At 34.1% G+C, this 16,737-nt stretch overlaps 1 protein-coding gene across 5 annotated transcripts in view; it reads right to left on the bottom strand.

Annotated features, from left to right (window-relative positions):
- USP34 (ubiquitin specific peptidase 34) overlaps positions 1-16,737 on the bottom strand; it is a 214,361-nt gene that overhangs the window by 76,738 nt on the left and 120,886 nt on the right. For all 5 annotated transcript variants that reach the window (XM_081069154.1, XM_081069153.1, XM_081069152.1 and 2 more), the window contains 4 exons: positions 13,134-13,259; positions 11,352-11,474; positions 11,063-11,146; positions 10,485-10,571 (listed from right to left, as the gene is read on the bottom strand). In XM_081069154.1, the coding sequence (XP_080925280.1) occupies positions 10,485-10,571; positions 11,063-11,146; positions 11,352-11,474; positions 13,134-13,259 (420 nt within the window). The remainder of the gene's footprint in view (positions 1-10,484; positions 10,572-11,062; positions 11,147-11,351; positions 11,475-13,133; positions 13,260-16,737) is intronic.

Genomic DNA, 16,737 nt, shown 5'->3' with positions numbered 1-16,737 from the left:
GAACAAAAAAATCATCAGATTTGTTTGGAACCACAAAAGACCCTGAATAGCCAAAGCAATCTTAAGAAAAAAGAACAATACTGGAGGTACCACACTCCCTGACTTTAGCTTGTACTACAGGGCTACAATAATCAAAAAAACATGATATTGGCAGACAAACAGACACATAGACCAATGGAATAGAATTGAGAACCCAGAAATAAAACCACATAAATATGGACAGATAATTTTTGACAAAGAAGCTAAAAACATACAATGGAGGAAAGACAGCCTCTTCAATAAATGGTGCTGGCAGAATTGGATAGCTACGTGCAAAAGAATGAAACTGGACTGCTATCTGCCATCGTGTACCAAAATTAATTCAAAATGGATCAAAGATTTAAGCATAAGACCTGACACAATAAACTGCACTGAAGAAAACATAGGTACTAAACTTAAGGATCTTGGGTTCAAAGAGCATTTTAAAAATTTGACTTCAAAGGCAAGGGAAGTAAAAGCTAAAATAAATGAATGGGACAATATGAAACTTAAAAGCTCTGCACAGCAAAAGAAACTATTGACAAAATAAAGAGGCAACCAACTGAATGGGAGAAGATTTTTGCAAACAGTGCCTCCGATAAGGAGCTAATATCCAAAATATACAAGGAACTCATGAAACTCAACAACAAAAACACAAACAACCCAACTGGAAAATGGGCAGAGGACCTGAAGAGACATTTCTCCAAAGAGGGCATACAAATGGCAAATAGACATATGAAAAAATACTCAACATCACTAAGCATCAGAGAAATGCAAATAAAAACCACAATGAGATATCACCTCACCCCAATCAGAATGGCTATCATAAAGACAAATAGTAACAAGTGTTGGAGAGGCTGTGGAGAAAAAGGAACCCTCATACACTGTTGGTGGGAATGCAAACTGGTGCAGCCGCTGTGGAAGGCAGTGTGGAGGTTCCTGAAAAAATTACGAATAGAATTACCATATGACCCAACAATCCCTCTCCTGGGTATCTACCCAAAAAATCTGAAAACATTTATACATAGACATGTGTACTCCAATGTTCATTGCAGCTTTGTTTACGGTGGCCAACACGTGGAAACAACCAAAATGTCCTTCGATAGATGAATGGATAAAGAAGTTGTGGTAATATATACACAATGGAATACTATTCGCCGGTTTGAAAAGATGATATAGGAACATTTGTGACAACATGGATGGATCTTGAGAGTATAACGCTAAGCAAAATAAGTCAGACAGAAAAAGCAGAGAAACACATGATTTCACTGATATGTAGTATATTAACCAAAAACAACAAAAGAACAAGACAAACAAATGAGAAACAAAAACTCATAGACACAGACAATAGTTTAGTGGTTACCAGAGGGTAAGGGGGGTGGGGGATGGGAGAGGAGGGTAAGGGGGATCAAATATGTGGTGATGGAAGACCTGACTCTGGGTGGTAACACACAATGGGATTTATAGATGATGTAATACAGAATTGTACACCTGAAATCTATGTAATTTTACTAACAATTGTCACCCCAATAAATTGAAAAAAAAAAAAGAATAAGAGACATGGAAATCAAAAAAAAAAAATCACCTATGTCGAGATGAGAATTTCACAGCTTGCTCTTCAATAGTCCTGTATCTCCTATTTTTCTAATCCCACTGCCAAGTGGTACATCCATATCAAAATACCAGGAAACCTAGCAATACTATATAACTAGTTTTCAAGAAAGGTACCAGAAATTTCAGTGAGGAAAGAGTGTTTTCAACAAATGATGCTAGAAAAATTAGCCATAAGAAAAATATTAATAAAACCTCAATCTCACTCCACATATACAAAAGTTAACTCAAAACGTATTACAGAGCTAAATGCGAAAGATAACTAAAAAACTTACAGGAGAAAATCTTGTGACCTTGAAACAGGGATTTCTTAGATAGTATTCAAATTTTATTAAATTTAAAAACTTCTCTGCTTAAAAGACACTGTTAATACAATGAAAAAGCAAGCCACAGACTGAGTGAAAATATTCACACTATAATATAATAGTCCCTCCTTATACATAGTTCTACTTTCAGCAATTTCAATTACCCAAGGTCAACAATGGTCTGAAAATATGAAACAGAAAATACCAGAAATAAACAATTCTGAAGTTTTAAATTATGTGCCGTTCTAAATAGCGTGATGAAATCTTGTATCCTCGTGCTCTGCCCTCAGGAGCATTAGGACATTAACTTAGGACATTAATCATCCCTGTATCCAGTGTATCCACTACCCAACCATTAATCACTCAGTAGCCATCTTGGTATGGCAATGCTTGTGTTCAAGTAACCCTTATTTTACTTAATAATGGCCCCACCATGCAAGTGTAGTGATGTTGCCAATTTGGATATGCCAAAGAGAAGCTGCAAAGTGTATATACGTATAGGAATAAATGTATATATAGGGTTTCAGACGTCTGCAGGGGGTCTTGGAACATATCCTCATGGGTAAGGGGAGAGAATTATACATATATCTGGCAACAAAACAAAACAAAAACATGTCCAGATTGATTAAGGGGGGAAAAAAATCTTACAACTCTTCACTGAGACACAAAAAGCAAACAAAAAAAGTCCAATATATGAACAGACACTTCACAAAAGAAGATAAAAAGCGTGGTCAAAACAAAACTTACAGGACAGTGAAAGTTCCCTATTTGAAGTGCTAATAGGAAAATTTATACCTACAAACCTATACCTATCATGTTAAAAAATCAAGAAACATCTCAAATCAACAATCTAATTTCACAACTTATGAAACTAGAAAAAGAACTAAACCCAAAAATAGCAAAAAGAAGAAAATAATAAAGACCAGAATAAAGTAAGAGAGAGAACAGAAAAACAACCGAGAAAATCAATGAAAACAATAGTTGGTTCTTCAAAAAGAACAAAACTGACAATCCTTTAGCTAGTAGGACTAAGAAACAGAAAAGTGAAATCAATAAACTCATAAATGAAAGTGGGAACATTTCTGCCAATTCCATAAAAATAAAAAGGATTATAATAGTTTACTATGAACAACTGCATGCCAAGAAATCAGATAACTTACATGAAAAGGACAAATTCCTATTCATTCACTCACAAAGAGGTAAAAAATCTGAATAGGCAGACCTACAACTAGTAAGATTAAATCAGTAATCAAAAGTCTCCCAACAAAGAAAAGTCCTAAACCTGACAGCTTCACTAATAAATTCTACCAAACATTTAAAGACTACCAATCCTTTCAAAAGCCTCCAAAAAGCAGATGAGAGAACACTTCCTAACTCCTCATAGGCCAGCATAACCCTGATATCAAAGAGAGATAAAGACACTACAAGAAAGCTACAGACCAATATCATTGTGAACACTAATGCAAAAATCCTCAGCAAAATATTAGCAAACAAAATTCCGCAACATATTAAAAGGGTCATTACACCATGACCAAGTGGAATTTAATCTTGGAATGCAATAATGGTTCAACAGACAAGAATGGATCGATGTTAATACACCTCATCAACAAAATGAAGGAAAAAAGACCACATAAGCATCTCAATTGATGCAGAAAGAGCATTTGACAAAATTCAACACCATTTCATGATAAAAGCACTCTACAAAATAGGAATAGAAGGAAAGTACCTCAACATAATAAAGCCATTAGTGAAAATCATACTCAAAGGTAAAAGACTCAAACTATTTCCTCTAAGATCAGGAACAAGGCAAGGATGACAGCTTTCACCATTTCTATTCAACATAGTAGTGGAAGTTTTTGCCTAAGCAACTAGGCAAGAAATAGAAATAAACATCCAATAACTAAAATTATCTGTTGGTAGATGATATGACCTACATATCATCTAAATACCCTGAAGCGTCCACAAAAACACCCTTGAAATAAATGAATTCAGCAAAGTAGCAGGATATAAAGTCAACACACAGAATTCAGGTGCATTTCTATATACTAACAAACAACGTGAGAAGGAAATTATAAAAACAATTCTATTTACAACAGCATCAAAAAAAATAGGATAGAAATCAAGGAGCTGAAAGACTCCTATACTGAAAACTACAAAACACTGCTGAGAGAAATTAAAGACATAAATAAATGGAAATACATCCCATGTACATAGACTGAAACATGTACTAAAATATCAATACTATTAATACCTCAAGTGATCTACAGATTCAATGCTATCCTTAACAAAATCCTACTATGTTTTTTGCAGAAAGCGAAAAAAAACACTCCTAAAATTCAAATAGAATCTCAAGGGGCCCCAAATAGCCAAAATAATCTTAAAAGAACAAAACTGAGAATTCACACTTCCTGATTTCAAAATTTACTACAAAGCTGCAGTAATTAACACAGTGTAGTCCTGGCACAAAGACAGATAGATATACAACAATGGAATGAAACAGAGAGCACAGAAATAAACCCTCACATATATCATGGTCAAATGATTTTTGACAAGAGAATGCCAAGGGAATTCAATGGGGAAAAGGACAGTTCATTTTAAGAAATCCTTGTAAACCTTGATATTGACATGCAAAAGATTGAAACTGGACCCTTAACCTAACACATATACAAAAATTAACTCTAAATGAATCAAGGACCTAAATATAAGACATCAAACAATAAAACTCTGGGAAGAAAACATAAGACAAAACCTTTATGACATTGGATTTGGCAATGATTTCTTGAATAGGACACCAAAGGCATTGGTAACAAAAGAAAATATAGACAAACTAGACTTCAAGAAAATTAAAATATTTTTTTTATTAAATTTATTGGGGTGACAATTGTTAGTAAATTTACATAGATTTCAGGTGTACAATTCTGTATTACATCGTCTATAAATCCCATTGTGTGTTCACCACCCAGAGTCAGTTCTTCTTCCATCACCATATATTTGATCCCCTGAAAATTAAAATATTTTGTGCATCTGAAGACTATCCGCAAAGTAAAAAGGCAATGGCACAAAATGGGAGAAAATATCTGCAAACTTTGTATCTGATAAAGGATTAATATCAACCATATATAGAAAACTTCTAAAAACACAATGAAAAAAAAAAACAAACAGCCAGATTCAAAAATAGGCAAAAGACTTCAAAAGACATTTTTTTCAAAGAAGATACATGAATAGCCAGTGAAAACAAGAAGAGATGCTCAAGTTCACTAATCATTAGGGAAGTGCAAATTAAAACTACAATGAGATACCTTCCCACACTCATTAAGATGGCTCCTATTTTCTGTTCGAAAGACAGAAAAAATATTAGCAAAGATAGGGAGATATTGAAACCCTTGTGCACTGTTTGTGGGAATATAAAATGATACAGTTGCTGTGGAAAAGAGTATGGCAGGTTCTACAAAAATTGAAAACAGAATTACCATTTGACCTATCAATTCCACTTCTGAGTATATACCCAAAAGAATTAAAAGCAGACTCTCAAAGATATTTGTACGCCCATGTTCAAAACAGTATTTATTATTCACAACAATTAAACACGGAAGCAACCCACTGTCCATCATGGATGAATTGTTCAGCAAAATATTACATATTCATACAACGGAATACTATTCAGCCTTAAGATGCCAGGAAATACTGCAAGGTGATATAAGGATATGCTTCAGGATACTTTGCTAAATGAAATAAGTCAGTCACATAAAGATCATACTGTGTGATTTCACTTATTTGAGGTACTTAGAGTAGTTAGAATCATAGACAGAAAGTATATTGGTGGTTTCCACAGGCTGGAGAGGAGGGAGAATGGGGAGTTATTGTTTAATAGGTATAGAGCCTCAGTTTTACAAGATGAAAACAGTTATGGGGATGGATGGTAGTGATAGTTGCACAACAATGTGAATGTATTTAATACTACTACATATACTCAAACATACTATGTACACTCTGTATATACTATATACTATATAGTGTATACACTACATACACTACACACTATACTATATACACTATAGAGTGAATACATACTTATATACTATATACACAAACATACTATATATACTACTATATACATTCAAACTATATACACTCAAAAATGGTTAAGATGGTAATTTTATGTTATGTGTATTTACCAGTATAAAAAAACAACAACACAAAACACCATGGTTAATAAGGGAAAAAGATGCTCGACATCACTGGTTACCAAGCAACGGCAAAACAAAACCGTAAGATAACCTACATATCAACTAGAATGCCTCAAATTTAAAAGACCAACCATTTCCAACTGGTGGTGATGTGAGGCAAATGGAACTCTCATATGTTGCATGGTATAACAAGTTTGGAAAACAGTTTGTCAGCCTCTTGTAAGTAAATCTTACATTACTCAGCAATTTCTTTACTTGGTATTTACCCCAAACAAAAACAAGTACCCAAAAAGAATGCTTATGTCAGCTTTATTCATAATAGTCCCAAACCGGAAACTCAAATGTCCATCAATAGGTGAAAGCATAAATAAGTAGTACTATACCTATACAACAAATATCTACTCAGCAAAAAAAAAAAAAACCAATCCATGCAACATTTATCAATTTCAAAATACATGTTGAGTGGAAGAAGCCAGATACAAAGGACTATATACCATTATTATTACATTTACATGAAATCATATAAAATGCAAATGTAATCTATAGCAAAGCAAAGCATATCAGTAGTTCCATGGCCGGTCGGTTGGGAGATGGGGAGAAACTGCTTGTAAAAGGACAGGACAGAACTTTTGACTGTGTTGGAGGATGATACAAATATACACATTTTTCAAAACGTGAACTATACTTTCTAAACGAGTACATAATTTACTGCATGAGAAGTACACCTTGACTTGACAACAAAAGTTAATTTAAAATAGATCAAAGACCTAAATGTAAGAGCAAAAACTGTAAAATCCTTAAACCAGTCATCAATCTTCCTATCAATGGATAATATACTACTTTCCAGGATGAATAAATACATGTCTCTCTCTCTCTCACACACTCACACACACAACGTCTGACAATTAAGTTCGCGAACTCATCCTAGAAAAAGTGCTACATACCTCACCGCTGAATATCACTATGGTCACCTTCGAAGTACTCCCCCTGGGAAGCTACACACCAATGCCAGTGCCTAGTTCACCCTTCAAAGCAATTTTGGGACTCTTTTTCTGGAATGGCCATCAGAGCTGTCATCATATTACCCTAGATATCCTGAAAGTCATCAAAATGTCTTCCTTTCAATATTTCCGTTATCTTCAGGTAAAGAAAGAAGTCACTGGGGGTCAGATCAGGTGAGTAGGGAGGGTGTTCCAATACAGTTATTTGTTTACTGGCTAAAAACTCCCTCACAGACAGTGCTGTGTGAGCTGGTGCATAGTCGTGACGCAAGAGCCATGAATTGTTGGCGAAAAGTTCAGGTCGTCTAACTTTTTCACGCAGCCTTTTCAGCACGTCCAAATAGTAAACTTGGTTAACTGTTTGTCCAATTGATATAAATTCATAATGAATAACCCCTCTGATATCAAACAAAGGTTAGCAACATTGTTTTGACTGACGGAACTTTTCTGGTTGTGGAAAATTGGCTGAGTTCCACTGTGCACTTTGACGCTTTGTTTCAGGGCCGTACTGGTACACCCATGTTTCATCACCAGTGATAACACGGCCCAAAACATTATATTGCGTCTCCAGAAGGTCTAGGCAAACTTTTGACTCTCCTTTGCTTTTGTTCATCGGTGAGCTGCTTCGGGACCATTTTTGCACACACCTTTCTCATGCCAAGATTTTCATTTAAGATTTTCCTGTTTCTACGTCAATGTTTACTTGGTCTGCTATGCTTCTCACAGTCAGCTGACGAATTTTCGCACTGTTTTCCATAAGTTCTGCTTGTTACTGGCCGCCCTGACCTCTCTTCTTCAGTGACGCGTTCCTCCCCATCAGAAAAATGTTTCATCCATTTGTACACTGCTGTTTTCTTCATAGTATTAACTCCCTAAACTTGGATTTCACTTCCACTCTTGCCAAGTTTAACAAGAAATTTAGTGTTTGTTCGTGCTCTAATTCAAGCTCAGACATTCTCACAATGGCACACAAAAAATGCAACAACAATAATGAACGCTACTCAATAAGACACTGGTACACATCAACATAAACACAGCTGTGAGACACTGATATACCAAGGTTATGAAACCTTACCGAGCTCTGTGTACAGTGCTGTCAGTGTAAGCAAACAGTGGCAAGTTCGTGAAGTTAATTGTCAGACCGAGTACACATGAGGGGTGTGTGTGTGTATGTATTTGAGAGAGAGAGAGAGAGAGAGAGAGAGAGAGAGAACGGTTCCATTTATATAAAATGTCCACAACAAGCAAACCCATAGAGATAGAAGTAGATTAGATTAGTGGTGGCCTAGGGCTCAAGCATTTGCGGGGAAATGAGGAGTGATTGCTAATTAGTATGGGGTTTCCTTTTGGGGTGATGAAACTGTTCTGGGTAGTAATGCAAACTTTGTGAATACACTAAAAATCACTGATTTGTACATTTAAAAAGTGAGTTTTATTGTATGTGAATTACAGGTCAAAAATTTTTAACTTAAAAGTATACCTCATGGATCTTGAGAGTATAATGCTAAGTGAAATAAGTCAGACAGAAAAAGCAGAGAACCCTATGATTTCACTGATATGTGGTATATAAACCAAAAAGAACAAGACAAATAAATGAGAAACAAAAACTCATAGACACAGACAATAATTCAGTGGTTACCAGAGGGTAAGGGGGTGGGGGGTGGGTGATGAGGGTAAAGGGGATCAAATATATGGTGATGGAAGGAGAACTGACTCTGGGTGGTGAACACACAATGGGATTTATGGACGATGTAATGCGGAGTTGTACACCTGAAATCTATGTGGGTTTGCTGACAATTGTCACCCCAATAGATTTAATTAAAAAAAAAAAAAGTAAAAAAAAAATAAATAAAAAATAAAAAAGAGGAAGTCATGACAAAAAAAAAGTATACTTCAACTAAGCTCATTTTAAAAGGAAAAAACAAAATTTGTTAAGAAACAAGAATGACTCTGAATTTATAAGTATTCTATAATATACTCAGACAGATACATTATACATAGGGTATACTTCAGTTGACTCAAAAGCAATCTGTGTCTCAGGCATGCTTGGCATCTTAGGCATTGCCAGGCTATAATGCGTAAGATATGGTAATAAATTTATATTAGTAATAGTTCATAAAAGTATCCAAAACTTCAAAGGAAATAGAGAAAATCTTTAGCATATGATTCCATGTAATTTTTATTCAAAACTAAACTTAGAGCAGTTTACAAACAAAATTCCTATAAATAACACATAAATACTCATTAAAGATTTTAGTAAAATTCTCCCATTTTGCCAAAGAACTAAAAGTCACTTTATAATTCTGAGAAATTAATGGGATAACAAAGACATGATTAACAATAAAACATAAACAGACATTTCAATTGTAAGACACAGAACTACAATAATTATTGTAGCAGAGGTATCTAACAAGGAAATCTCTGTAGTAAAATAAAAATGTATATATTTTTTCATTTTCAAGTATTGAAACCAGTGGCAAGATGTTTTCTAAATGTATTTTTTCATTAACCTTTTGGGGGTAGCAGCATTTGATATCAAATCAAGAACACCTGACTCCTAGGTACCAAGGTCATTTTAAACACCAAGAACTAAGAAGTATTTGAGTGGAATGTTTGATAATGCTACACTGCTTTGTTTGAGGTCAAGAAAAGGAGCATCCTTTCCATTTCATTCAACCCTGGATTGTGCTATGCAGCATTATGAATTTTTTAATATTCCACAAGCAGTTTTATTTTCTTAATATAAGAGAACAGTGCTTTTTCAAGTTAATAGTAGTAAAGCACCATTTTTAAATTTTACATTTTGTTGAAGACCAATGATTTTGAAAAATTTATAAAAAGCACTGCAGCAATATCCAATTGCTATAAAATTTTCTAAGTCTTACTCTCAATTTCTGTACCTATTTCATTGCAGACTAGTCAAAAATAGTCTGGAAACACATTTTTGAGTAGTAGTGCTATACAGGAAATAATGGTCAAAAGAAAACGATAAAATGAAAAAGGATGTTTTTAAGAAAACTAGAGACACAAATAAAGTTTTTTAAGGTACCCAAAGTTTGATTATGTAAATATTAATAAATTTATCAACCAAAAAGAAAAATGCTTCTGAATTAGCCATTGAATTAGCCATAGTTCAGGCAATAATTTTGCTACTTAAAAATTTTTAACAGTTGACATAGAGAACTGATTGTGTAACTACTTTATGACTCCTTATATTTAAAGTAATTTACTTTGATTATAATCCATACTCTCCTTTGTTATAGTTATGTATAATAGCACAAGTTATACTTACTAATTGGAAACAGAAGTGCTTAAAATGGGATAACTATTCTAACTCGTTGAAACAGTGAATTCTCACTTACCACAGTCCAGGATTCCTGCTCTTTAGGCTCCAGAATTCCAGAATTAAAAATTTCTAATAACTGTTGAAGCCCTCCAGCAGCAACAAACTGTAATAAATTGAGAACGTAATGGTAAGAGAAAAGCAGCTATATATTATAATGAAGACCTGCTTTTTGATTTAGTGTGTGTGTGTGTGTGCGCGCGCGCGTAAGTAAAATATATCTTTCCTTTAGGATATTTCTCTTTGTTAAGTAACCAAAATAACTTCTATGCAAAGTAATAACATAAAGCTGACGTTCAAGAACTGTTTTAAAAAGATTCTTGCAAAAATCTGTAATATATCTTTCTATTCCATCAATCATTTAATCCTAGACACTGAGATGTCCTAACACAGTATTCCAATGAAGGAAAAATGGTAGGACCAAGGCATTAAATAATCTCAGCTTATAACTGTGATTTAGAGTAATATATAATTTTTAAATTATGCTTTATTTTAATAGCAAATTAGCTTAAAACCAACTAATAATTATGGTACCTACTGTTGGAAAATTAGAGATAAATTGTTTTTATCAATATACTGCAAAACACATGATCAAACCTTGCAACTCCAGGAATTTTTACTATTTTCCACTTGATCCTCACTTGAATCATCCGAATCTGGATAAAGATCACTGTAACTTCCCTGTGGGAAAGGCAAAAAAAAAAAAAATAAGGGAACATTAGGGAACAAAAATAAAAAAAAAATAAGGGAACAAAAAAAAAAAAATAAGGGAACATTAGGGAACATGGCAGGAAAAAAATTATTCTAGACTAAAAGATAACGCACTCTGGGATTTTGGTCCAGAGAGAAAACAAACATGTAATGATAACAATGGAAATGCAATTACCGTTGATTCTCTCCTTATTCTTCTGTTAGGTTTTCCCAGCGCTTCAATAATTTCCAAGGCATATAATAGCTTGTGAGCACTTTTAATTTTGAGAAGTTCTTTCCAATTAAGTCCATCATTACTCTTAAATTAATAAAAGAAAAACATAACTTTCTCACACCAAATTACTAAGGGAACACCCCTCCAAAAAAATTTAAAGAAATCGACACTAGATAAAAACTCATATATTACATACACATTGAAATGTATTCAAACATGATTCCCTTGCCTATATAACTGGTACTAATGGTATAATTAAAACACCAATTGGGCCGGCCCGGTGGCTCAGGCGGTTGGAGCTCCATGCTCCTAACTCCGAAGGCTGCCGGTTCGATTCCCACATGGGCCAGTGGGCTGTCAACCACAAGGTTGCCAGTTCAGTTCTGAGCTCCCTGATGGCTCAGTCGGTTGGAGCGGGTCCTCTCAACCACAGGTTGCCAGTTCAACTCCTGCAAGGGATGGTGGGCTCCGCCCCCTGCAACTAGCAACCGCAACTGGACCTGGAGCTGAGCTGCGCCCTCCACAACTAAGACTGAAAGGACAACAACTTGAAGTTGAATGGCACCCTCCACAACTAAGATTGAAAGGACAACAACTTGACTTGGAAAAAAAACTCCTGGAAGTACACACTGTTCCCCAATAAAGTCTTGTTCGCTTTCCCCAATAAAAAAAAATCTTAAAAAAAAAAAAAAAAAAAAAAAAAACACCAATTATTCACTAAATTTTGTTAAAATAAATACACAAACAGAAGTACAGGAAAAAATTACATCTTGTTAGCCTTCACAATTGTTGAAGCAGTTTACAATCTTCCCAATTAAAAAAAAACATTGCAGCCTAGTTGAATGTATGAACCTTCAAGGATATAGAAGTAGAAAAGAATAATAGAAGTAAAAAAGTTTATACTTGTGGTACACTCTATGTTTAACACTTGTTAAGTTATACCGATCCATTTAAGTCATATACAAATACATAAATTTAAAAATAGTTTTTTCTACTCTCAACTTATGAAACTGTTATTCACATTTAGTGTGCATCTTTGACAACAGTATAATTAGAGCTACTCTTGAGTCGTGAACCACCATTTTCCAGGCCCACTTCCTTCAATTATAAATTATTTGAGGTATGAGATCTTCTGAAATCACATCACAAAGTCTCAAATCATAGATAACCATTAGCATAATTAGGACATTGTTTTTCCATTCATCCTATAGGTGTCTATTGGTATCTCCAGAAAGTAATCCCTTATTATACAGCTTTTAAAAAATAATCACTAATTTAAACATATGTATTTACAAAGATATCTAACATACATGTAAGATCATGCGCCTATGAGAAATTAACAAATACATATTAAATTTATTTGCCTCATTTTTCTCTATAATTCTATCAGTTGACTTGCATGAGCATCCAAAATAAGCACTGACGCATGTCATTAAACTGTAGTGTATTACCTCTAAACATTTTGTTGTTGAAAACAAATCAATATTCAGAACATAGAGTAACAGGTATAAAACACTAATATAAAGGCAAATTCATATTTTCTTAAGATCATTTTAGTAAACATCTTTGTCTTATATTGTTTAACCTCACTAATAATTAAACATTAAAACGAACTGTCACTTTTTACCTTTTAAATGGGCAAAATTTTAACAAGGATATTGGTCAGTAAGCAATCTCACACTAGAAGTAGGAATGCAAACTGGTACCATCCTCTAGGAGAGTAAAAAGAGTCCATGGGCTTACCTGTTCATCTGAGATATTCTGGAATGCCATCAACATGTTAGGACATGTAGGAAGAAGCATCAGTAGCTCCCATACACGCCTAGAGAGGTTTTCTGCATGAAGATGAAGTTCTTCACATTTTAAGCTCTGCACAAACAAGAATAATTGCTTATCGAGACGAATCAGTAATTAAAAAAAATCTAAACTTTTAAGTTCAACTTTTTTGCATAAAATCACTAATCAAATTTAATAGTATCCTATAGTCTTACTTTAAAAATGAGAAGTAAGCCATTTCTTACATTGAGAAATAAACCATTTCTTACATGGTAAATACATTTATTCAATAAATTCAGAATTATGTCAAAGTTGTGATTTTTCAACTTGTTATTGAACACTTTCCTGGATAAAAAAGTGTGACCTGTAATTCTGGTCCCTGTCCTTAGGAAACTTTTCAAGTATAATAGAAGTAAAAATGTCTGTTTTATAGACATTCAAGTAAATTTCAAAGTACCATCTATTTCCTCTTTGCAGATCAATTATTCTAAGAACTACAAAGATGTGATAAATTCTTAACCTTACATTTGGGAAAAGAGTAAACCTGTTCCTCTTATTTTGCTAATCTATTATCTTACTTTCTAGTCTCAGAAAAGCAGAAATTAAGAGGAAAGCAAATTATTTATAAAGGATCTACTTTTTTCCATTATCATTTGTTAAATTTGAACTTTGTAAGGTGCTGAGACAATAGGTAAGCTAAAGAAGGTTTCAGAAAGTATGTAAGAAATGGGCAAGTTTCTTTCTTTTTTTTTAATTAAAGCACAATCCCAAAAGATAAATAAACAGCAAAAGCTAATTAGGAGTTTTGGAATTTTTCCAGAGTATGAATTTATACATTATAATTCTACTATTGATGCTGTCATAATTTTTTTTGGTATAATATAGTGTAAAGGATGCCAAAGGAATCTTCTATACATTTATAAAAAGTAATTTATTAGGTTGGTGCAAAAGTAATTGCAGTTTAAAAGGTTAAAAGATAATCGCAAAAACAGCAATTACTTTTGCACCAACCTAATAATTCTTTGTTATAATGGTATAAAGCCAGTATGCTTTGAAGGCAATGGAATCTTAGAGATGGAGTTTCAAGGCAAACTGCTTTTTACAATCCTAATTAAGAAAGAAAAGCAACCCAAGTACCACTCTTGCTTTAGTTGGGGAAATGACAGTGAAAGTTCTTCAGTAAAATAGAAATCATTCTTTTGTAAATAACCCGTTAAAAAAAAAAAAAGAATGAACTCAGTGCGAAAAACAATTTGAAGGGGGAAAAAAAAATGTCCCAACTATACATGACTATTTTCTATGTTATGAAAGAAAGGCCCTACAATATGGGTTATACACAGTGAAGATCCTTTATTTTTATTCTTTTTGTAACCCTTTTCAAGGCCAAACCAGTCTTGTACAACAAAGAAATCCCACGTCAACAATTACATACTCGCCACAAAGTTCAATATAGTATCTGCTAAAAAAAAATAAAATAAATGCTTTCCCTTCTGATTTAGGCCTCATGTGGACTATTACAATGGCCTATTATCTGGTCCTCCTACCTCTGGTCTTTGTTTTCTCTAATACATCCTCCACACTAACACCTAAACTTTGTTTCTAAAAGTCCAGAAATCGATCTCATTTTGTTGCTATGAAACCTTCCATGATAATGGTAATCCATTTTACAACGAATAAAAATCTCATACCGTTCTTTGTCGTATTGGTGACAATCTCCCTTTCTGCCATTGTATTTGAATTACACTATACTCAAATTCCCATATTTTTCAAATATGCCATTCAGTTTTCTGTGACTCTGTAATGTTTCTCTTCACTCTCATCCAGAGCTGGATTCAATTTAAAAAACTACCCCTTTACAAAATACTTCCCCCATTTTTTTTCCTCCCTAATGTTCCCATAACACACTGCATAGTACATTAGCATCCTTCTGGAAAACTGGGGAATTCTAGTAATTGTCTTTATCTCTTTTAAACTGCTAACATAGTGCTGCCATAACATAAAAGGTCATTAAGTATCTCTGGCATAAAATTAAAAGGGTGATGAAATGGGAGGTTCATAGACATCTATTTTTAATTATTCTGCTCCAACAAAAGGGGGTTTTCATGGGAATTTAAGAATGTGCCCAAATATATGGTGATGGAAGGAGAACTGACTCTGGGTGGTGAACACACAATGGAATTTATAGACGATGTAATACAGAATTGTACACCTGAAATCCATGAATCCATGTAAATTTACTAACAATTGTCACCCCAATAAATTTAATAAAAAAAAAAAAGAATTTATATGACAAAAAAAAAAAAAGAATGTGCCACCACAAGAGAAACCAGACTATGGGGAACAGGGGACTCAATAGCGGCTGCCACTGCATCCACAACCAAACACATTTTGGAGACAAGGAAAGAAGTCACTTAACATTCTTGGGAAAGAAAGGACACAACAGCAGCCATCAGAGGAGAGCCATCAAAGTACTACTATTAATTATTTGCCATTCAACCGCAAAATGATGATTCACTGTATGAGGCACACCAATGAACACCTTAGGGTAAGTCCATTTAAAGGCATTAAAAAAAAATCAGCTAAAAATGATTCCTTCAAGTGATCTCATACACGCTCTTGACTCTAAATACCATCTTTATAGTGATAACCCACAAACTTCTCCTGATCAAACCTCTTCTCTAAGCTCCAAACTCATATTCAATTGCTTATTTGACATTTACACTTGTCCCACAGATATCCATTGTTCTTCTCAAACAGAATCCATGCAGTTGCTCAAGCCAGAAACCTGGACATCATCTCTGTTTTCCCTCTTCTGAACCCAAGACTGTCCCTCTCTTAAGCCAATACACCACAAGTTATGTTGTTTGACCTGCTATCTATTTTATTTTCACTCCTCCTCTTCCTCCAGGGCACCGTCAACTCCTCCTTGGCCTAGTGCATTAGGTTCCTCATAGCTTTTTATATTCTTGCCAAACAAACATATTATCTTTAAAACAAAAATCAGAACATGTCTATCCCACTGCTTGCTTTTCCAATCTGATTCCTCTCATTCCACTTTCCCACCACCCTCTATATTCTACTCAATAGCTAACAATTTCTAGACCTGCTCAACTCCTCCTTATATCAAGGGCTTCAAGAATCAGATTACTCTATCCAGATCATTCCATATTTTCTTCATTTAGTTGGCTCCTTTTCATCCTTCAGCTCAGATTATATATGGTCTCTCAGAGAAACCCTCCCTGACCAAATAATATAAAAATGGGTCTTTATCACCACACCTAATAATGGCATGTCATGTTCAGTCTTAGCACCTATCTCTATCTGCAACTATTTGTTAGTTTACTTGAAACAATTTATCTGTTAGGCATGTCAATTATTTGTCTTCCCCACTGGATACAATGAAGGCTGAAACTGTGCTTATTTTGATCCTTCTACAATACTTAAAACAGTATGCCTGTATCATATTATGTACTTAAATAGCTGAGAATAAAAAAATGGTTTCCTATGTTTTACTGCTCTTAAAGAGATTACTGATAAAATTATTTTCTACTCAAGAGAAAAACAAAACAAG

Source organism: Rhinolophus hipposideros (genome assembly GCF_964194185.1).
Source record: "Rhinolophus hipposideros genome assembly, chromosome: 12".
Classification (NCBI taxonomy): Eukaryota; Metazoa; Chordata; class Mammalia; order Chiroptera; family Rhinolophidae; genus Rhinolophus; species Rhinolophus hipposideros.
Note: the sequence above shows the minus strand (reverse complement) of the source record. Positions and strands in the feature narration are given on the sequence as shown.